A 23,750-nucleotide genomic window follows, 5' to 3' on the forward strand; every position below is an offset into this window, starting at 1 on the left:
TTAACCTGGAGCAACTGCCATTTGGTTACCATGGTACCAGGGATTTGTTTAGCCTGGGGCTAACATATCTGTTCCTCACTACTTTACTGTAACCATCTAGCCTTGCCCCAACTACCTGAAAGGGGGTTCCAAAGAGGATGGATCTAGACTGTTCTCAGTGGTGGCAGATGACAGAACAAGGAACAATGGTCTCAAGTTGCAGTGAGGGAGGTCTAGGTTGGCTATTAGGAAAAACTTTTTCACTCAAAGAGTGGTGAAGCACTGGAATGGGTTCCCTAGGGAGGTGGTGGAATCTCCTTCCTTAGAGGTTTTTAAGGTCAGGCTTGACAAAGCCCTGGCTGGGATGATTTAGTTGGGGATTGGTCCTGCTTTGAGCAGGGGGTTGGACTAGATCCCTCCTGAGGTCCCTTCCAATCCTGATATTCTATGATTCTATGATGACAGCCCATGCACAGCTCTAAGCCCTACTGAAAGTCAATGGTTCTCCAACAGTTCCACAACCAGGATGTGGCAGTCCGGCCTGGTGGGTAGGACCAGGAGTCATGGCTAGTGGTCAGAGCAGGAGTAGGACCTGGTGGACGGAGCAGGAGTCAAGCGAGGGGTCACAGCTGGAGTCAGAAACCAGGAGTTGGGCCTAAGGTCAGAGCTGGAGTCAGAGCACAAGAGCAGTGTCTGTTGTCGCAGCAGGCCCAGTGCGTGTGGTGCTCCCAGTGTTTATAGTGTATGGATCACACCTCTGCTACAGCTACCTGGCGGTGGCTTGAAATGTCAGTCACCCGGAGCCCTGCAAACCTGGGTTCTAGCCCTATGGAGCCTTATGCTCTGCCACTTTTGAAAATGGAACGTAGGCGCTTATGAACATTTCCCCTTTCACCTAGGCATGTCCCTTGGCTGTACACACACTAAGGGAAGCATGGATCAAGGTGAAAAGAACAGTGGTCAGCATCACGACTTCCCCATTGCGGGGGATGCAGGAAGGACAGAGAGCAGTGTACCCCGGTGCTGCGGCTCTATCTCATGGCACTATCCTGACTGGGTTTCAGAACGAACCTCTGCAGAAGCCAGTGCAATGATCTCATGGCACACTGATTCACTGGGGTGGGAACGGCATTCCAGGAAATACCGCCTGCCAGAAGGCAGTGCGACAGGAAGTGATGCGAGAGCACAAGGAACAGTGATTAGCAGAGGTTGAAATGCCACTCCTGGATATTTGATCATTTTCCTGTACACTTTAGTTTCAGGCAGCTCTACCTGGATTTATTTGCTTCGAGATTAGCTCCTACGTATAACTCCCTGGCAGGCCGCACTGTGGTACAATCCTGTATGCACTTTTGACCCTTCTGCATACCACACAAATCAAGCCAACCAGATGTCTCAGCATTAATGAGCTTAACAGTTCAGCTTCTCCTTTTGGCCAAAAGAGTTCGCATGAATAAAGCGAAAATATCCCTTCTTACCTTCATCAGATTCAACTACTGCCTCCCCATCTAGCTCTGAGGGGGAAAGACGGGAGACGGAGGAGCAAGGCAGGGAAGGACAGACAGTGGAAGAGAAAGGAAACGGTGATGCAAAGGGAAGAGAGAGAGAGAGAGAGAGAGAGAGAGAGAGAGAGAGAGAGAGATCTATGTTAATGTTCATCTTGGTAAATAACTACATGTGTGCAAGCCCCCTGAGCTGCCACAACAACAGGAAAGAGGCCCAGGTTTTTTAAAGTGTTTAGGTGCCTAAAACCCATTGGTTTAACACTCACCTGGCCCTTCGCACTCACCTGGCAGCATCATTCCTATGGCTTCACCGCTAACCTTTCCCTACTGACAAGCCCCAGGCAGGAAGTGGGGTTATGTCCAAATGGGATGTTGTTATTAATTATTATTCTAATTCCCTCCACCCTTTGAGAAGCCATTGGCCTTCCCTGTTCAGGCGGCAGGTCTGGGGCAAGGCCGCTCGAGCCTACACTGATTGGCTCTCCGTGTGCTAAGAAAACCCCACTGGGAACATTCCTATTGCTGCAGTTTTTCCATCCGATTCTTATGGGCGTGCATCAGCCTCTCTGCTATTAAACTCTCCACATTTATAGCCTGGCTGTAAAAATGCCAGCGGCTGAAATGCTGGTGTCTACAGCCCCAGAATTGGTCCCCAAGGGGGCTTTCCCCACTGCAAACTCTAGTCTCTGCCTCACTCTGCCTGCGATTAGCAGGATAGACACAAGGCTCCTAATGGCTTCTGACAGGCTGTAAAGGAAGCTCTTGAAAGCCTGTGAAGGGGAGGCGTGGTGCTGGTGAGCTGGGATCTGTCTGAGTTAGAAGACAGCTCCTGGGCCCTGGGATCTGTCCTCGAGACAGCTGTCACAGGCCAGGAGAGGAGTTAGCGGCAGGGCCGGGGACTGCACTCTGGGGATTCACACAGAGACAGAGGATGTTCTGGATATTGTTTTAACTGGCAGGTTGTACTTCCTCTAGCGCCAGCCCTCTTGACCTGCATCGAGGTGAGACCACTACATGAAGGCGGAGAGAGCGAGGGAGAAAGGAGGAGTCAGGGTGGAGGGGGGGGGCAGAGCCATAGACAGCCAAATCCCAACAACCTCTTGCACTCCTTCAGTACAGCTCCCAGCGGGGGCCGCTAACCCTGAGGAAGGACCTCGGGTTCTGGCCCAGACAGAGAGGGTGACACAGAAACCAAAGCGCTGGTGGTGATGGGCGACCACTTTACCGGACAGCAAGTCCCTTGCCTTCTTGAAGCTTGTTGTTTGATAATGTAGGACTAGCCAGCCTGGATTAGACTCCCCATGTCCAGCCAGGCCAGTGACCTAACAGTGGCCAGCACCAACTGCTTCAGAGGCAAATGCAAAGAACTCCTACGGTATGCAGCTAAGGGACAACCTGCCCACCGGTTGAGTGTAACCTGGTTCTAGGCCTGCAGGGGCCCTCAAGAGGCCACCTAGCTAGTCCACCCTTGGATCTTGGCAAGGGGTCGGACTAGATGACCCTTATGGACCCTTCTAAACCTTTGGTTCTATGACCCCCCCCCCGCGCTAAACAGGGGCAGCTCTAGACATTTCACCGCCCCAAGCATGGCGTCATGCCACGGGGGGCACTCTGCCAGTCGCCGGTCCCGCAGCTCCAGTGGACCTCCCGCAGGCACGCCTGCCTGCCGCCCTACTGGCGACCAGCAGAGCGCCCCCCATGGCATGCCGTCCCAAGCACGCGCTTGGCGTGCTGGGGCCTGAAGCTGCCCCTGGCGCTAAGGCAGAATTTAGTATACCAATACATAAGGATCACTCGATAATTACCCTGTTCTGTTCATTCCCTCTGAAGCACCTGCCATTGGCCACTGTCGGCAGACAGGATAGTGGACTAGATGGACCTTTGGTCTGACCCAGTATAGCTGTTCTTATGTTCTTATGCTCGACAGGCATATTTCTCAGCCCCATTGCTGCTACAAGATCCTTCCTCTACTGGCCGCAGTCCCCGAGGCACAGTATTGTTGTCCAGCAGCATACATCTCAAAGTCTTGGGTGCACATGCAAGTGACCAAACCCAGTCAGCCTCAGTGACCCTGATGGGCTAATGTTGCAAATTCAGCCTCAGCAGAAGCCCCTGGAGAAACAATGCATCCTCGACCTCTCTGGGCAGCGGCATGATTCTCTGATTGAATATAGCAGAGCGGGGCATAAGATGCCAGGATGAACTGCCCCTATCTTTCAGCACCTTCAGTCTGCAACCAGCCCTCTGTCCTCACCCATTCACTTACCTCCCGTCGGCTGCAGCAGGATCTCGGCTGGGTTATGGGGCTTCAGTCCCAATGCAGACAGCGGGGTCTTGGCCAGGCCGGGTGGGGAGCGCACTGTAGTCAGGCAAGAAAATAAATAAATAAATAAACCCAGCGGTATCAAAAGAGGAATTAAATTTAAAATGCAATAAATCCTAGAGTCATCTCGGTTGTTACTAAATGTGAGTTTATAGCCTCAGCGCTACGTGTGCTACTTAATGACTGTCATTATGTCCTGGCAAGGTGCATGTGCAACTGGAAACGCTTAAGCCCGCTGGCCTGCAGAAACCACAGGAATGCAGGAGCCGAGAGCAGGCCCTCTTATTAGAAGTGACACCTTTGGCTTCTCTTTTATGGAGACGGTGATTCGGCCAGCCCCGATGCCGGCCGCGTGCGGAGGGAACCTAGACATGGGGGAGGGGACAAAGAAACTCCCTGCTGATGATTTATGGGCAGCTGCAGGAAGATGGATTGAGGGGCCCAGAGGGCGGGGCAGGATTACAGATTCCTTTGATGCCCATAAACCCTGCTTGAGTGTGCTGGGAGCCTAAAGGCCTCGCCTCCTAGAGGCGAGAGCACCTTGGCATCGCCACCATTAGGGACAGTCCACCAGCAGGAATGACTTCCCGGGGCTTGTAGGGATCCTAACACTGGGTAAGTCGGCAAAGCAGCAACCCCCTGGCTGGATAACATCACCTCTAATTCAGGGATCTCAAATCTCCTTCCCCAATGCTCACTGATTCAGACTCCCTGCCACAATTAATTGATGACACCTCCCCACCCTATGAGAGCATTTAGCTGCACTCTCCTCATTGGACAGGTTGGTAAACTGAGGCACACAAACGTAACACATCCTGACCGAAGTGACTCGGGAAGTTGGTGGCACAGCTAGGGCTAGAACCTAGGTGCTGACTTCCACATTCCAAAACAAGAGACCACCCAGTTTGCGTCTGCTGCGGGGGGAGGCTCATTTCTCAAGGCACTGTTTGCCAGAGATGCCTCCAAGAACATCAGCATTTCATCTGGACTTGGACTGATATTAACAAAAACACCGTGGGCCAGATTCCAAACTCCATCCCCTAGTTCTAGAGGGGCTCCATTGACTTCAACCGAGATACTCCAGATTCAGCCCAGCGTAAACGAGAACAGAATACGGTCCTCATGAATTCAAACCACCATGCTCACCAAACAGGCCCATTACCTAATCTTCCCCTTGAAAAACTAACTTACGGTCCACATTTTACGTCGTAGCATTCACTCTACCTACTGGATTAGTTCTGGTAGAGACCGAAACGGTGCCCACAACATGAACTTTCACACCTATGGTATAGATACACATCTGGAAAACCAGCCAGATGTGCAGCGACACATGTCACATACCCATCAGCCTGTTTACGAATGCACACAGCATGTATTCCATAGATCAATAGCACATATATATTATACAGAGAGCGGCCGGTATGTACGTATAAAGAGGTGTTTGTGTGTGTGTGTGTATATATATACATATATATAGCACACATACTATATATAGGGTACACATATGAAGCAGGGAGCGATGGAGCAAATAGAGGCAGATGTATATGTGAGATGAGCATACTACAAGTCTCACAAATAAGGCTTTAGAGAATGTGTGTGTGTGTGCGTGCGCGTGTGGAGTTCTTGCCATTGATTTCCATCTCCCTGACACTGCATTTTACCAGCTCGAAACAATCCAGGCTTTTCTAACCAGGAAGAAGAGACCTCGGGACACAGAAGAGGTGTGGGAATGCTGCCAAAAGCAAAAACAAGACAAACGAGGCTCCAACTTCCCTAAAGGAAACTTGACACATTCCTTTAGATTTATCCACTGCTTGCATTTCAACCTTCTGACTTACAGATTCAGACGGGCACCCACGCTGGCAGCGGGAGGAGGTGGGGGGCAGGCATGGACACAAAAGCCAGTCCTCATGAGCTCACGTTTTCACGGCTGCTATGTTGGTTAGAACTGTTTGCTCAATGCAGATGAGTTACTGGGAAACCAAGCAATTCCGGACGGGCCAAGAAGTTCCAGCCAAGTGTTACCGCTAATGTGCTGGGCCTGGTTCTGATTGGCTGGGGGTTGTTGCAGAGAGGGGGGGACTCCGGCAGAGCCAGATGCAAGGACATGGGTTTAACCCCCAAACTATCATGAAATCTAGCCTGCAGTGAGCAGCAACGTCATACTCACCAGCTCTCCTAGCGGAAATGAAATTAACTCATGTCTCCGCAGTCCGACAAACCACAGAAGCCCCAGCTGTGAGGTTCTGATCTGGATGAGGATTCAAATTTCCCTCTCATGGGAAAGTGGGCAGTTGGAAATGGGGTTCTGGTTCATAAGTGCACTTCCCCCAAACCTGGGGGCGTTGTTTGGATCAGGGGGCTTCCTATGGGCCTGTCTGTGGCAGCAATAGGCAAATCTCAAAAGATTCAGCTCTGATGTTGCTCGGGAGTTCATCTGAGCCTGCTTGGTGGAGAAGCTGGCCAGGGATGAGATGCAAAAGTCCCCGTTTTGCACTGGGTAAGAAATGTTGCCCCAGGACACATCTCAAGCCTATAGGATTAACCTGTCACTCTGAAATTCAGCCCCAGAAGGAACTGCTGTCAGGAAGCCCTTGCAGTGTGCTGAACATTCACAGTGCAGCCGAACGTCCCAGCCACAGCCTCACCCTTCATCACCAACAGGCAACGACCTTGCCCAGACATGTGTTTCTGAGGGGAAAGGGTGGCACCAAAGAGGTTAAAAACAACTCTCCTGCTAAACTGGGTGTGTAGCAATGAGGGCTGAGCAAATAACAGATGTTTCAGTTAGCTGGAAATGCAAAAAAAGAAAGTATTGGGATTGAACAGAAAACTCATTTTTTCTAAATTTTCAGCAAGTCGAAAAGTTGACCAAAAAAACCTGTTCCAAGTCAAATGAAACCCAAGATGAAATGTTTCAATGTCAACTGTCTGAAAAAGTTTTTCGTTTTTTTATAAAATAAAATTAAAGGAAATGTGGAAAGGAAGTCATTTCAAACCAAAAAATTGAAACGTTTCGGTCAAAAAAAAAAACCCTAAAAAATGAAATGCTGAAAAAAATCAAAACAATTTGACCGTGACCATAAGGGGTTTGCGGCGAGACAGGAAAGGCAGGGGTTGGGGGAGAGATCTCACCACCGCTGGAGGGTGGGCTGGTTGGAGAGGTCCCCTCCAGCTCTTCAAAGGCTTCCTTGTAGCTGTGGAGATGAGGCTGCGGAAGAAAGCAAGCAAGGCCGAGTCAGTCGTGGCAAAAACAGACCCCAGGCAAACGCGGCCCCATTAAAGAAGCATGATCCACAGCCACCCACCAACCCAGGCTCACGGACACTGGGGCTTCATTGCCAGAATGAACTAGGGGCTTTCTTCAGCTTCTTTGTGAGTCTCTGGCAAGCCTCAGCCCCCTCCTCCCATCACCTGGCAACTGGGGTTGAATGGCGAGGTCCCCCTCCAACAGCGCTGTCCACATTACCACACGCCCAGCTACAAAGCAGCAGGGGGAAAGACCAAGGAAAAAGCACCTCTTTGGGCCTCCCTCCTGGGTTGGCGGCGATGCTGCTGACCACCTCTGGTGAGAAGCTGTGGACCGGCGACCGGGCAGTGGGGCTCCGAGGCGTGCCGGGCTCCTGGGGACTGTTCTCGTACTGGCCGTCGCTGGTTGTGCGTCTTCGGTTCGGCACTCCGGGCTCCTCCGGGGACTTGTCCCGTGACTCCACCCCTGGAATTCAAGCACATGGCAGGAAGCACTCGTTAAAAAGGACGATATCCAGCAACAGGCTCATCTAGGTTCAAATTCACCCTTAGGGAGCCACGTGGCGGCTGGCATGTTGGTGATTTATCTCAGGCATGAGCCACTCCTCCCCTGATGACTCCAGCTCCTTGGCATCTTGGGGCTCTCACTGAGGACTCTTTACCCCCAAACATTTTTAACGGGCCATCTGCGCTGCCTTAAGAGGCCCGCATAGAGGCGAAGGTAGCTAGAGCCTTCTGATTCCTACAGGATAGGCACAGCATGTGCGGGAAATCACCCTGCCACACTGATGCCAACCTAGAGATAACCAAGGAACGGATATGCCCACTGCCAATACAGCCTTTGCTCTGCGTAGATACCCAGAACAGTGCTACAGGAATTGATGCTGCAGGAGGGGCTTGTGGTCAGAGGAGACATCGAGCAAAAGTCCTTATTACGTGTGGTCATCAAAGAAGCTGAGACTCATTGAGTAATAGATTTCAAGGTCAGAAGGGATCATTATGATCAGCTAGTCTGACCTCCTGCACAACGCAGGCCACAGAATCTCACCCACTCACTCCTGTATCAAACCCCTAACCTATGTCTGAGCTACTGAAATCCTCAAATCATGGTTAAAGACTTCAAGGTGCGGAGAATCCTCCGGCAAGAGACCCGTGTCCCACACTGCAGAGGAAGGCGGAAACCCAGCCAGGGCCTCTGCCAATCTGCCCTGGAGGAAAATTCCTTCACGACTCCAAATAAACCCTGAGCATGTGGGCAAGACTCACCAGCCAGCACCCAGGAAAGAATTCTCTGTAGTATCTCAGATCCCACCTCATCTAACATCCCATCACAGACCATTGGGCATAGTTACCACTAATAGTCAAAGAACAATGAATTGCCAAAATGAGGCTATCCCATCATACTATCCCCTCCATAAACTTATCAAGCTCAGTCTTGAAGCCAGATATGGCTCCTTCCTAAAGAGCGAGGCTAGGCTCTGGCTTCCTGGCCAAGTGGTTATTCTCCCAATACCCTGGGAATTCCTCTGCAGACAATAACTCTTCCCTTTCTGTCCTGCGTGGCTGCTGTGCTGCCCAGATGATCAGAGACCTGGAGGGCTGGGAGCAGGGACCTCGAGGGGTCATCAAGCTCAGCCTGCCCGCGCTGAACCAAGACCAAGCTGGATGTTAGCGGCATGGGTTTAAGGCCAGAAGGGACCTGTGGATTATCCAGTCTGACCTCCTGTCTGGCACAGGCCACCCACAGCACCCAGCCACCGGCACTCCAAGCCCTACGCCCAGAATCAGCGCAAAGCTGCCTTTCGCTCAGAGGTGGATGCCTGTCAATGATAGGGAAAGTGGCCTTTGTAACACGCAAGGCCTGATCTGCAGGGCACCTGCCATTTCCACAGACTCCAATGGGATGGAAAATGCACCACAAATAACCATTAAGATTTTGCATCTCCCATTCCCATCACATCTGAGTGCCTGAATCTCCATTACACCCCAGTAGGAAGGGTGCTTTCCCCATTTTACAGATGAGAACTGAGGCACGTGGAGATTAAATGACTTGTCCAAGGCCACACAAGTCATGGGGGCCAGAGCAGGGGATTGAACTTGGGTCTCTGGCTAGCAAGGGTCTCAATCCTCCTCCTTGCTTTGGAGGCTGCCAGCAGAGGTACCAATTCAGGGCCTGGGTGGAAGGCCACTGCAGTGCATGGGAGTTTGACTTAGCCAAGCATTGGCTCAGGCAGCAGAGCCAGCTGTGATGGTGGCTTTTGGACAGGGAATCGGACCCAGCCCACAGCAATCGATGAGAGTGAAGTGTATGCTACAGGCATAGGACCCGCTGCAAGGCCCGGGAGCAGCAGGCGGGAGACAGAGCTCAAGAGAGACCCGGGCTGGTGGCGATGCGACGGGCACCCTGAAGGGACTCTTCTGAGCAGAGGGGTCAAGCAAGTCCAGCCAACGGAGCCAGGGATGGTCCCCACAGCCTGAGCGCCCTCCCCCTGCCCCCGTCCAAGGGAACAAGCCCTAGAGAAGTGCATCTCAGAGCCCGGCCAGGGAAAATAGGTCTCCGTGCCAGGAATCTGGAGCACATTCCAGTTCACGTCTTTGTTTGCATCCCCGCTAGCCCCCCTTTTCCAGCCCCCCACACAGCAGCCTGGCTGCAAAGAGGCGACATCCCTGGGGAGAGGCCTGCAGGCTTTGTAAAGCTGAGGGTGAGAACCAGAGCCGCGTTCCAGCCCTTTGGTGGGCTGGGTTCTCGCTGCGAGTGGCAATCCACCGGGGAGAGCACTTGAGGCTGAGGTGGGAGCAGGGTTTGGCCTGGATTCCAGCCCCTAAGTACAGATGTCCACTTTAGCAGAGGGGGAGGGCAGCTGTCTCCATGGCAATGACACCAACTAACATGCAGCACCTGGCCCAGAGGGAAATCCCGGAGGGAAGGAAGAAGAGGGAATTGCTAATCATGCCGAGCAAGCAGCAGTACGCTGTTCTGCTAAGACAGGGATCCTAGCTCCATTCCCCCAGACCGTGCACCTCTCCTGAAACAACAGCGATTAGCTAATTAACGCTCCACTCAGCGTCCTGCTGGGAGGTGGAGAAAGACTTTTACGCCCACTCTGCAGATGGGGAAACTGAGGCACAGAGCAGCTCGGTGATTTGCACATAGGGCACCAGTGGGAGAACGGGCTCCCGGCACCAGCTTGAATCTGCTTGATCTGATTTCTAAAAGGGCCCGCAGGATTGACGCGAGCCCAAGGAATCCCGACTCCAAAGGCCAGGAAATCAGCCACAACAGTAAGAAAGGCTCATACTTATGCCAGTGTCTTTTAGCCCAGGAGACCACTATGGACTTCACGTGCTGGATTTACAGATGGCCACTGAGGGACCAACATAGGAGCTGATGCTAATTTACTCCCACAGCATCCCCAGGCATAGAACTGATTTCCATGGAACTGCACCGGTCACAAAGCACCCATCAAAATGAGCCAGCCCTCAGCGCGGCTGGGCACGGGGGTTGGATTGTTCCTGCTAATTGCCCAGCATGCTTTGGGTGCATTTCCTCCAGGGTGGGGCAAAATGAGAAAATGGTTTGCCAAGCCAGTGGGAGGCAGTGGAGCTAGCGGAGGGGAGTGGGCTACACGGGGTGGTGGGGAGAAGACTGTACAGGGGCAGGGCAGCAGGCTGCATCAATGAGCCAGGGAGGGGGCTGCACCAGGGTGTTAGGAAGGGATGAGGAGCCGGCTCAAGGCGCATTTACACCCATTTCTCCCTACTGCTTAGGAACTTCACATTTAGATCCTGTCCAGGCAGACTCCGCTTTGGAGTTCCCATGACACTGACGTACGTGGCCCTTTAAAAGGGGGCTGCTTAACAATCTTGAGGCCCTGTCTGCGCGGTGGGGATATTAAAGATCCCATGGCACATTATGTCAGTGCTGGGGTTTGGCCCTGGCCCAAAATGTCCCCATCTCTTGTCTCTCTTCTGCTGCACAGCTCTGCACCCCAGACGCAGCTGCATTTCAAGGCCGGGAGAAGTGACCTCTGCAGAGATCGTTTGCGAACGCTGTGGGATCCTTTGGGATGAAAGGTGCTGTAGAAGCACAAGAGACTGTTACACAATAAACTGAAAATGAAACCAGTAAGTACAGACGCACCAGCATTACCCAAAGACATATATGCTGCCAGCACTCCCCCGTAACTCATCTTTGCCAGTACCTCCCCCATGTCACCCTCAGCAGACAGACACACACATTGCAGCTTAGAGACACTCAGAACCCTCTATTGTCCTCTCAGATATACACTCTGTCCTTTCATCAGCCTGGGTCCAGTTTGCCACACACAGGCACTCTCTCTCTCTCCCCTCTAGGGAGCCACCCTATAGATCCTGCCTAGAGGAATTTAGCATAACATTGGGCCCTAGAAAATGGACTGAGAACCCCAACTTCTTTCACAGAGGCCTCTGAAAAGCCATCGGGTTGCCCCCTGGCTCTTGCTGACTTCCAGAGAACTATTCCTCAATCTCTGACCTCGCCCCATCCTCCCTCTTCAGATCTTGAAAAAGCTGCTAACAAAGTGGGGAGAAAGTTGGCTGCAAGTTCCTGGCACAGGCTGCTTAGACACATTGCTGAAAGATTAAGCCTTTCCAAGTGAGTTTCTAAATAATAATCACAGTAACGATGATAATCACAAAATCACCATGCTGGGGAGATGCAAGAGAGCTGGAAGCCGGCACACAGCCCAAATGGAGCTTGCCCACATAATTGATGCAGGCTGGGAAATTCCATTAGCAGCAACTCTGGAACGAAATTCGCCCATCCAGTCTGCTGGAGCCTGCCGCATGTCGGTCATTTGCTGAGTGTACTGGCCTTCCCAGGGCCAGTGAATGCAGCAGAAGCCACCGAAGCGGAAATGAGCCACTCTGTGGGTAAGAGCCTCATTGTGCAGGCTGGGTGGAGGAAGGCTCGTCATGAGCGGGCGGTGGCACGCCAGGCTTCCCACAGGACGGTGCCCGGGGCGTGAGAAGCTGTGTGGTGGAGCCCATGCTGCCCTCGTGGAAAGGCAGACAATCAATGTTCACAATATCACATTTCCAGGGGTAATTTCCTACCCACTTTCGTTAAGTGACGCCCCAAGATGACTAGACTGGGAAGGAAAAAACCTTTGCTTGGTGCAGTGAGTAGCGATTTGTGTCCAGTTAGTTAGTTAGGCCTAAGACCCAAGAGCTTGAAGGTATTTAGGTGCTCAGGTCCCACTGAAATCAATACAATGAAACCAATGGGAGTTAGGCACCTAAATACCTGCCCACTGCTGGAGCTTGGGTCTTTAGCTCAAGCTGGAACAACACCTGCTTTTAGCTCAGGAGGCCCCTACCTCCGCTCCACCTGTAACCACGCCGGTGACCATCACGCGTGCACCTGCTTATCTTTAAGCAGCAAGTCGTCCCCATTAACTACGACTGGTTGCATGCTGCATGTTACATGTCTGCAAGGCTTGGTCTGCTTGGGTGAGGCTGTAATGAAGTGGGGCTGTTCTTAATGTTTCCTCTGAATACTGTGTGGGTGCCTCAGTTTCCCCTATGCATTTCTTAAGCCTCCAGCAACATAAATGGCCAACACTCTGTCTCCTGGCAACAAATGGCAAGGGTCCTTCCCCCCTGCAAAGGGACGGCTAAAGGTGAACAAAGAGATCAGGTGACCTCCTGGCCCGGGAAAGAGACAAAGGCCTGGTCCCCAGAATGGACCCGGCTGAGGGGTCCGGTTTGCGGTACCTACAAGCTCTGTTTTAGACCATGTTCCTGTCATCTAATAAACCTCTGTTTTACTGGCTGGCTAAAAGTCACGTCTGACTGCGAAGTAGGGGTGCATGCAGGTCCTCTGGCTTCCCCAAGACCCCGCCTGGGCGGACTTGCTGTGGGAAGTGCACGGAGGGGCAGAGGATGCTGAATGCTCCAAGGAGAGACCCAGGAGATGCCAGGAGGGCACCGTGACATGTCATTCCATATTCTTTATGGAAATATGCTTATGATATGAATACGGCATAACCGAGATGTCCTTTATGCCAGATGGCTCATGTGAGATAGCACTGGAAAGGTTCTGATTTCCTGAATGTGATTACCCAATCTGTGTGCCTGTATTATTTCTGTATCTGACATTAGGACTATTGACCACGAATCTGTATTTCCATTATGCTACTTTGGGTGACACCCACTGCTGACACTTCGGGTACAACAATGGAGAAGCCAGTCAGGGATCATGGCCCACCAGCGAGGACAACGGACTATGAAACGTTTGGCCTTCCTGTCGACGCTCCATACTGCCCCTGACTCATGGCTGCTGTGATCCTACACAGTCAGGTGCTCTTGTCACCTGATCCTAAACATCACCTGGGACCTCTTGTAACTTTCCACTGGAAGGGGAGGGGGGGTGGTCAAGTTTGGGAAACAGCGGATTCCCGCCTGATGTAAATCCTGTTTATGGGCAGGGAGGACGGCAAACGGGACTTCTCTCCACGGCCTGTTTGCCCAAGAAGAAAGACTGCAAAAGGGAAGGCAGGGGGCAGTTCAGGCTGAGACCGGGGCCAGTCTGAAAAGGAATATAATGGTGACTCTGAGCCACAGAAACGTGGCAACCTGCCTGCAACAATATCTAGAGAGGGAAATACAATTTGTAACCAATTTCTTTAGTGAAACTAGCTTAGTTTGTGTGTGTCATTTCATATGCTTATTAATCTGCTTTGTTCTGTTTGTTACCTCTTTTACCACTTAAAATCTGCCTTTTATAGTTAATAAAATTTGTTGTGTTTATTATTATACCCAGTTTCTGTAATTCCACATGGGGTGGGGGGGAAGAAGTGTGCACACCTCTCTCCACATTGAGGGAGGGGGTGAATTTCATAAAACCTTTGGGTTTGTACCTCATAAAAGGAGTGAGCACCAGAGTGCTGGAGCAAATCCCTTAAGCTGAGTCTTCCCAGAGCTGATCTGCAGCCGGGGGTGTCCCTGCCAGTGTGTGTGTTAGGGGAGGCTTTAATAGCCTGGCTCAGCAAGACAGGTACAAAGGGGGCCCAACATGGCATAACAGGTGGGCTCAGTGGTGTCCCAAGGGGTCCAACACATCACAGGCACTTTGCTGCATAAGGCCAGCCCAGGGCAGACTATAATTGTGCAATCCTTGTGTGATGCCCCCAGCATGTGCACACACACACACAAACACACACGCTAGGGTGACCAAATAGCAAGTGTGAAAAAACAGGACAGAAGATGGGAGTAATAGGCACCTATGTAAGGAAAAGCCCCAAATATCAGGATTGTCCCTGTTAAATCAGGACATGTGGTCACCCTAACACACACACACACACACACACACACACACACACACACACACACACACACACACACACACACACACACACACACACACACACACACACACACACACACACACACACGTTTCCTAAATCTCAGGGCCATACACCCAATTAAAAGCCTGGGGGGCAAATGCACCTGAATATGGAGGGTTCATAACAGTGGCTTTAAGGGATTCAGCAGTCCCAGATGCTAACTGCTTGCACCCCGGAACGGCCTTGTGAGCTCTGCAGCCTTCAGAGCCACTCTGAGTGACCTGAGCACAACGGAAAGTCAAGGCAGGTGCTTGCCGAGTAAGAGGGTCAGTGAGGAAAAGGGGCAGGAACGCCCCATTCTTCCACGGTGAGAAGAGAGAGGAAAGCCACAGGGGGCTGGCTGTGACTTGCCGAAGACCCCAATTGGGGAAACATCGGGATGCAGAGCAAGAGGCGGCGGTGAGGGGCGGAAAGGCAACATGAGGATCGGCACTGAGCGGAAGAAAGTTGCTCTGCTAATGGATGCAGGAGAAGCCTGAAAGGCAGCTCCTTCCCCCACTGCACACATTCCATTCCCACCCCGAACGCAGCAGCAGCCAACGCTGGGCCATGCCAGGCCGTGCCCATTTCAATCTCCTCTTTCACAACCTCTCCCTGGGCAGGACGGGCCCGCTTGTGCACCCATCAATGCCCCGGCCTGTCTTCTCTCTTCCCAACATGTGGGAAACAAACAGAAGAAAAAGGAGCTCATTGTTTGGGAGCCAGGAATGGGAACGCTCGCAGGCTGGGATAGTCAGACAGAGGGGAACACGGGCTCTCAGCGAAGCGCAACTCAGCAATTCCAGGCCTCGCAAAGTGCTCTTTTCAAATGAAATGGTATGTCCCCCGCTCCTGGGGAAACCTACGAGCACATTCTGAGCAGGCATACAGCACGGCCCTCTTCACTCACAGCGAGTGTCGGGCTCGCTCAGCGGCGCTTCTGCTCAGCAATGGCTTTGCCTGGTGGTTTGTCAGTGGCCAGCAGCACAGGAGATGACTCGGCCACCTACGTAAAGAAGACATGACTTTGCCCACTCGGGACCGTGTCTGGCCACGTGCTGGGCTGTGTCTGGAACACCTGTTATATGGTGACACAGCCAAGGGAGGCAACAGATCCCAGTATGCCCAGACCAGGCCACAGTGATGTATCCTGGCTCCTTACATAAGAACAGTCACATTGGGCCAGATCAATGGTCTGTGTAGCCCAGTATCCTGTCTTCCAACATTGGCCAATGCCAGATGCCCCAGAGGGAATGAACAGAACAGGCAATCATCGAGTGACCCATCCCTGTCGTCCACTCCCAGCTCCTGGCAGTCAGAGGGTAGGGACACCCAGAGCATGGGGTTGCATCTCTGACATGGGAGGTGCATGAACCGCCAGCTGGGGGAGGCTAGCCCCTTCCGCTCTCCCCCGCCCGAGCCCAGAGGCCCAACTGCAGCCGCCAGCCCCCATCACAGGCTCTCCCCCGCAGCCCCGGAGCGCCCCCAGCCTCCTCCTCCCAGCCCCAGAGTGGGTGTCGCAGCCACAGCCCCACAGCCCCGAAGCACTGGGACGGAAGGCAGCACGGCCAGAGCTCCCCTAGTCCAGTTTGCACAAAACTGCAGAATTGGAATTAATTTGCAAACTGGGCACCATTAAATTAGGCTTGAATAAAGACTGGGAGTGGATGGGTCATTACACAAAGTAAAAACTATTTCCCCAGGGTAATTTTTCCCCTACTGTTACTCACACCTTCCTAACGGTTGGAAATGGGCCATCCTGATTATCACTACAAAAGTTTTTTTTTCTCCTGCTAATAGCCTACCTTAATTGATTACTCTCGTTAAGAGTTGGTATGGAAACCTCCACTTTTTTCATGTTCTCAGTGTATATATATCTTCCTACTGTACTTTCACCTGCATGAATCCGATGAAGTGGGTTTTAGCCCACAAAAGCTTGTGCTCAAATAAATGTGTTAGTCTCTAAGGTGCCACAAGTCCTCCTGTTCTTTTTGCTGATACAGACTAGCCCGGCTACCACTCTGAAAACTGTTACCATGCAAGGTCCTTCTCGAGTGCTCCAAGAATTGCTCTACCATGGCTAATCGGCTTCCCCCTGATGCTCGTTAACACGAGCCAGATCCACTGACTCCTGGCCTTCCCCTCAACACCTAATTATGCTCCAACACTCCTGACCCCCTCAGCCGTGCAGCACTGAGATCTATCCAGCTCAGTAAGGAGACATTCCTGTGTGCTTTGCCATCCAAACTAGGGACCTGTTCTCAGTCGAAACCTGAAGCAAAAACCTAGAGTCCCCACCCTGCAGAGGGGCCATGGTCACCCACTGAACAAAGCTCTGCCCCATTCAGAGTCTCTCCAGGATAGGCTTAAATCCCAGGAAGCCAGAGCCTCAGTGTCACGGAGTCCCTGGGCGATGCTCTGGAACTGCTCCCCACAAAGCCAGTCAGGACTTTGGGGAGCCTCCTCTCCCTCGGAGCAGACTTGTTCAGGGCAAGAAGCTCACACGGCTTCACCTCCTGGTCTGACCTTGGTGCATTCAGCATCCTCTGCCCCTCCGTGCGCTTCCCACAGCGAGCCCACCCAGGCGGAGTCCTGTGGAAGCCACAGGGTCCTGCACCCCCACTTTGCAGTCAGACGTGACTCTCAGCCAGCCAGTAAAACAGAGGTTTATTAGATGACAGGAACACAGTCTAACACAGAGCTTGTAGGTACAGAGAATGGGACCCCTTGGCCGGGTCCATTCTCGGGTCCCACGAGCCAGACAACCCCATCTGCCTTCACTTCCCATCCCCAGCCAGCTCCAAACTGAAACCCCCTCCAGCCCCTCCTCTCTGACCTTTGTCTCTTTCCCGGGCCAGGAAGTCACCTGATCTCTTTGTTCACCTTTAGCCATCCCCTTGCAGCGGGGAAGGGCCCCGGCCATTTGTTGCCAGGAGACAGAGTGTCGGCCATTTATGCACCCTGGAGACTTAAGAAATGCATAGGGGAAACTGAGGCACCCACACAGTATTCAAAGAAAATGTTAAGAAAAGTCCCACTTCATCACACTCAGCTTATGTAAATCAGTCGCTTATCACTGGATCCCTTCCTCCCTCCAGCTCCAGCCCAGCCCCCACCTGCTCCCCCACACAGGGCTGGCATCCTTGCTCACCCCCCATCCCCTGCACAGTCCTCTGCACCCCACCCCCACTTTTTTTTGATAAAAATGGGCATTTGTTCCATTTGCTCTTGCCAACCAAGACAAAGAGGACAAATGCCCTCTTTTGCCAAAAAAAGTCAGGACCTCTGGGTCAGGGCTTAAAAAAGGGACTGTCCTGGCCAAAAAGGGATGAATGGCCACTCTACAGCAATACCATCTCTGTTTCATTTGCCTCTCCCCTCCCCTTGCCACTTCACCCTCTGAGTTACTGCTCTGTCCGTGGACGGCTGACCTTACACACGTCCTAGCTGTTTAGCAAGCTGCCGGCTTCCTCGCCTGGTTCCGCGCCTGGGCTGCTAATCTCTCTGCCCTGGTGCCCTACCCAGTTCGAGCAATTCCAGAGCAAGGTTCCATTTCAGGCCCGAACCAGCTGACGGCATCGTTCCATTTATCATAGTGAAACAGACACGGCGGTAGCTGTACATGTAATCAAATCACTTTGTGTTGCAAGCTCGGAAGATTCACGAGTCTTCAGCTCAACACAGCAGAAGACCAGACACCACTGCAACATGCGCATCCATCCTTCATAGCGAACCCCATCCCAAACTCCATCCAGTCTCCCTCCCCTCCACCTACCACCTGGCCCCTACTGCCATTCTCCTCTCCGAGCTGCTCTGCTCACATGAGGGGCCAGACGCAACCCCCACTGGATCTTTCCACTGGTTCCAGAGGGAGCTGGACGGATCCCAGGGTAGATGGGTGAGAAAAAGTTTGCTCTGAATCCAACATCAAGCAGGCTACTGCCCCAGCCAGAGCCTGAAGTCAAACAAGCAGCCAGAGGTGGATTCTTTAACCTCTCCAATGCGGCAGTGAGGACTCGGAAGTTCTGCTTTAAAAGAAGGCCCCGTGGCGTAGCCCCCCTGCGAGACATGCAGCCCTGAGCGTGTGCGCTCCAGACAGCGGATCACAACCCTTTTGGAGTCTTTGCCCCGACAACGACCCACTGAGAGAGGAACCATTGAGTACACCACACACACACACACACACACACGGCTGCATGGGACCATGTGGACGTTGTGGGGTTCAGGGTTAGCCTGGAGAGATTTCAGTGCCTGTTTCCACATCCAGCAGAAAAGATCAAAGCCGGACTCTCTGCAGCACTTTTATATACATTGCCACCTCAGAATAAATCCACGCTGGTGACAGCCCCTCACCAGCCTCCCCCCTAGATTTGGACAGTTAACCCTCTGTGTGCCGCCCCTCCCCATGCACACACAGCAATTGGGCAAGCAAGTCTCCCTTTGCCAGTGACCTCCTGTATGCCTGTAGCTGCTCCAGGGCTGCCCTCTGAGAACGGACCGAATCTAGTGCCCCTGGCATCCCTCTCAAGCCAGTCAAACACCCAGGCAGGGAAAGAGAGCCTGAAAGCCAAGGAAAAAACGAGGAGCACTGTAGCTGGGAGGAGAGATCTACCCAGAATCCAGTCCTGTGAGGCACCATGGTACAGACGGGGATTTCCCTGTGACTGTCCCAAAGGGCGTGTGTCAGCTAAAGGCATCTGCACCGCTGTCAGGCTGGGATTTCCCAGTGACTGGACTTCGGGCGGGGAGGCTCTGCCATGGTGGGGATCAGCCCATCCTGCCCCACTACACTGGACTCTGAGCAGCTCCCCCACCCCCTACCAGGGCGTGCTAAAAAACCCTGCCACACTGTGTCCATGCGACCGAGGGGAGCCATCCAGCATGCAGAAGAGCAGGGGGGAGCAGAGCGAAAGAGGAAGGAGGAACGGAACAAACCAGCAAAGGAGAAGGATCTTTGTCGGTGCACAGGAGGATGGGGGGCTTTCGTGCTCTGCTGGATGCCCCGCAGTTTGGCGTTGTACTCTGATAGGGGAGGTGGAGGGGGGGGAGGAGCGCAGGAATGGGAGGAGGTCAGCCAGGGAGGAGACACAGTCCGCCATGGAGAGAGACAGACAGGACAAACACCACAATGGAGACAGGAAAAAAAAAAACACACGAGAAAAGATTAGTTGGGACCCTGAGTTGAATGGTGGCTGAGCCCAGAGACGCTGGGAGCAGGGGGAGCAGCAGGGGATTGCACGCACTGGAGGTCCCTGCCACCCCAGAACAGGGACCCGTCCTTCTTACCCCAGAAGGGAAGGAAAGGGGTCGGGATGGCTTGGTGAATGGAGCAACCGCCGTGTCTGGGCACCAGCTGAATTTTGTTTTCTGGGAAAACAGTGAAGAATTAAATGGACCGATGCCTCCTTTCAATACATGCCAAACAGCAAACACTCGGGGGGCCCAGCCCAGAGGTGGCTGCATGCATGAGGCTGGGAACAGACCCCGCAGGTGTGATTGGAGGGATCTTGGAGGGCATGTTATGTTATCTGACCAAGGGCTACCATGGCCCAGCTCTGCCACCTGGGTGAGTGGTGCCGCCAATCCAAGCGACCCCCGCCCGCAACCCCGGGGAGGGAACCCAGCTTCCCGAGGGAGCTCCCCCTCCATTGTCACACGCAAACCTCACATGCTTTGGCCGAGCTCAGCGAGGAAGTCACAAGGCCCGCGGGCATTACTGGAAGGATGGAGGGGTGGGGCAGGGAACAGCAAGTGTCTGCATGGACCCAATGGGGAGAGGGCTCCTTAAGGGAGAACCGGGGAATGGACTGAAGGGCTGGAGAACCAGAAAGAGGGCCCAGCTCTAACTAGAGTCCAGCCCGCCAGGACAGAGGTCAGAAAGCCAAGTGGTCTGAGCATACGGCAGGTCTAAAATGCTACCTGCCCCCCAGGTGCCAGCAAGTGGAGAACTGGAGCATCTTACACCCCCTCATGTAAACGACCACAGAGAGCAGTGGAGAATCCAGCACAGCGCATCAGCCGCTTTGGGTGCAAGGGATGGGCAGGTGTGGTGTCTCTAGCCTTTGTTTGCCAGGATCTGGGAATGGGCGACAGGGGATGGATCAGTTGTATGTTGATGATTCCCTGGTCTGCTCATTCCCTCTGGGGCACCTGGCACCAGCCACTGTTGGCAGACAGGACACTGGGCTGGAGGGACCTTTGATCTGACCCACTCTGGCTGTTCTGACGTTAGAGGATCAGCCCATTGGTAATGAACAAACTCTCATTGAGGGGTCTCTGGTGCAGCCGCTGCAGGTGCTTTCTGGATCCATCGCAGGTCCCCAGGATCTGGGGCTGGCAGGCAGCAGGGTCTCTCTGGGCGGGGACTGCTGAAATTCAGCCCCAATCCTGTGTAATCTCACGGTGGCACCCCCAGCCAGCCGCAGGAAATTGGAGTTGTCATGATTGCAAGTCCCAGGGAGGAGGATGTTGTGTGAAATTCTCCACATACTTGCCTTGGGACTAACAGGCAACTTATAGCAGCGAGGGCCATAAATAACCCCCTCCCCATGCCAGCAGCGTCGCCTCTCATCTACTCTCCCGCAGCCTCCACAGCTCCCGCCTCACGCCACGTGCTGCTAGCTCTGCTTTCAGGACACCTTGTTCTCCCCTGATGTAAACACGCCGCTGTGTGCTGAGCTATTCTTCCCTCCAATTGCCACATATGGCCCTGCTCCAGGGACAGCTCCCAGTGTGAGCCCATCCCCAGCCTCGCCCCGGGCCCTCACCTCCTAGGACAGGCAGAGAACCGCATCCCACGACCAAGCAGCACCTGGCCCGGGCGGCACTCGGATCAGAGGAGAATCTGGGCCGACGCAGGGTGATTCAACACTCTGGGACTCAGTCCTAAACCCAGTGCCCCAGGCTGGTACTCTTGGAGATGGCACGTAACAACCAAGTCCTAAGCACAGGCAGCCTTTAAGCACCTCAAAATGTTTTCTTGAAGTTGGGGTCTGAGCGCTGATGGCCTGGCCAAAGCGACCCATAAATTACCCTCCCGCTTCAACTCCCAGAAATGGTTTGCGGGCTCCTTTCCTGTCCTAACCTATGTCACCCTGTGGCTGGGCACTGTTAAGCAGCTACCACGCTCCACGTCAGAGGTGGCTGCATTTCAGGACCGAGTGAAGTGGTTTGAATGCGCTATCCGTTCAGTAGCCGGGGAAAGGCTCTGGGATGTAATGGGGGGCAGAAATTATCACAGACGCCAGTGTTGGTTTCGGTTTTTTAAAAATCTCTTCATAACCTGTTTTTGCTCAATGATTTCCCTGTAGCCTGGGGTGGGATATATAATAATATGGAGATAGCCTATCTCATAGAGCTGGAAGGGACCTTGAAAGGTCATTGAGTCCAGTCCCCTGCCTCCACAGCAGGACCAAGTACCATCCCTGACACATTTTGCCCCAGACCCCTAAGTGGCCCCCTCAAGGATTGAACTCACAAGCTTGGATTTAGGAGGCCAATGTGCAAACTAATGAACTAGTCCTCAGGGGAGGTGGGGGGAAGGGGTATTCTCAGGACATTAAAGGGTTAGTCACTGAGTCCTTGAGCAGGGATAAGGCAAGTCCTTTGCTCAGGGCATGATCCCTCCAATCCAGCAGCCAGCTTTCCCCACAATCGGCACCAGCACCAACCTGCCAGGACCTGGCTCCCTCCTTCTGCAGAGAGCAGCGACTTAGCCTGGGTGTGCATGGAGGGGTGAGGGGGGGGAGGTGTTTTGCAACTGAGCGATGTTCCCTCCCTCTAACACCTTTCGTGTTTCTAGGCCGAGATGCTAGCTGGAATAAACCCCACCCTGCCAAGCCCTGGAACTGCAGGCTGGATCGCAGCCCTGGCATTCGCACGGAAGGGCAATGGAAAACCTGTGCCGCAATTACAGAGAGGAAGGCAGGGCAGCCGCTTCATTCCCCAGAGTGCACTGACGGAGCCGGGCACTGTGCATGCCCAGAAGCCAAAGCTTTATTCCCCAGGCCTGTCGGGCCAAGAGGGACTTGGCTTCCTGCTTCCCAGGCTGGGGCCTGAGCTCTGAAGTTAGGCCAGGGGCGACCAGAGTCCTAAAGAGACGAGGCCAGTTCGCTATTCCATCCACACACCCTGTGCATGCTAAAAATGCCTTGCTGGAATGGTCCCACTGGTCAATGACCTACATCGCACCTAACTGTGCCACACTACTCCATGGGGAAGTTACCTCCTGACCCCAACTGGAGGCCAGATCCCCTGAAGCATCAGGATCAATGACAGACCTGGTTCTAAATATGCCCCCTGTCATCTCGTTTGTTTCCCCAGCACAGATCCAAGCTCCGAGGCTGAATGGACAGTTTGACAACAGATCCAAGGGGGCGTGTCTACGGGAAGTGCTTCAGAGGGGTATGACACTTTCCATTCTCCTGCCTGTTCAGAACAGAACCAGCGTGCTCGGAACATCACAGCTCCTCCCGTGCATGTGGCTGTAGGGCGAAGAAAGGAAAGCCAGGGCTCTGAGGCATGGGGCAGGGACTGTAACTTACTAGAACAGGCCCTAGGCCAGCAGTCCGAGTGCTCGTGCTTTGGGTAATGGCTGGGCTGCTGGCCTAGGGCCTGGGAGACCAGGGTTCAATTGCCTGCTCTGTTATAGACTCTCTATGTGGCCTTTGGCAAGTCACCTGGTGTCTCTGTTTCCCATCTGTACCCTGGGGGGTTGGGAGGATAAATACCCTGAAGATTGTGGGGTACTCAGAGTGTGTGACAATGGAGGCCATGTAAGTACAGCACCTAGCACAAGTGGGAAGGTCCCACAATGAGGGGGAAGGGATAGCTCAGTGCAGGGGTCAGCAACCTTTCAGAAGTGCTGTGCCAAGTCTTCATTTATTCACTCTGATTTAAGGTTTCGCGTGCCAGTCATACATTTTAAAGTTTTTAGAAGCTCTCTTTCTATAAGTCTGTAAGATATAATTAAACTATTGTTGTATGTAAAGTAAATAAGGTTTTTAAAATGTTTAAGCAACTTATTTAAAATTTAATTAAAATGCAGAGCTCCCTGGACTGGCGGCCAGAACTAGAGCAGCGAGAGTGCCACTGACAATCAGCTCACGTGCTGCCTTTGGCGCGTCCGCTATAGGTTGCCTACCCCTGGCTGAGTGGTTTGAGTATTGTCCTGCTAAACCCAGGGCTGTGAGCTCAATACGTGAGGGGGCCATTTAGGGATCGGGGGGGAACCAATCTTGGTTCTGCTGTGAAGGTAGGGGACTGGACCCAATGACCTTTCAAGGTCCCTTCCAGCTCTATGAGATAGGCATATCTCCATGTAATAAAAAA

General features: G+C 53.1%; 1 protein-coding gene across 11 annotated transcripts in view; it reads right to left on the reverse strand.

Moving 5' to 3' along the window:
• The window catches only part of TNS1 (tensin 1), a 280,050-nt gene that overhangs the window by 37,299 nt on the left and 219,001 nt on the right, over window positions 1–23,750 (reverse strand). For 8 of the 11 annotated variants that reach the window (XM_050916918.1, XM_050916921.1, XM_050916928.1 and 5 more), the window contains 5 exons: window positions 19,356–19,442; window positions 7,326–7,522; window positions 6,943–7,018; window positions 3,751–3,843; window positions 1,458–1,493 (listed from right to left, as the gene is read on the reverse strand). In XM_050916918.1, coding sequence (XP_050772875.1) covers window positions 1,458–1,493; window positions 3,751–3,843; window positions 6,943–7,018; window positions 7,326–7,522; window positions 19,356–19,442 — 489 coding nt within the window. The remainder of the gene's footprint in view (window positions 1–1,457; window positions 1,494–3,750; window positions 3,844–6,942; window positions 7,019–7,325; window positions 7,523–19,355; window positions 19,443–23,750) is intronic. The other 3 variants (XM_050916920.1, XM_050916922.1, XM_050916923.1) reach the window with 3 other exon arrangements.

This window comes from Gopherus flavomarginatus, chromosome 10, assembly GCF_025201925.1.
Source record: "Gopherus flavomarginatus isolate rGopFla2 chromosome 10, rGopFla2.mat.asm, whole genome shotgun sequence".
Lineage (NCBI taxonomy): Eukaryota > Metazoa > Chordata > Testudines > Testudinidae > Gopherus > Gopherus flavomarginatus.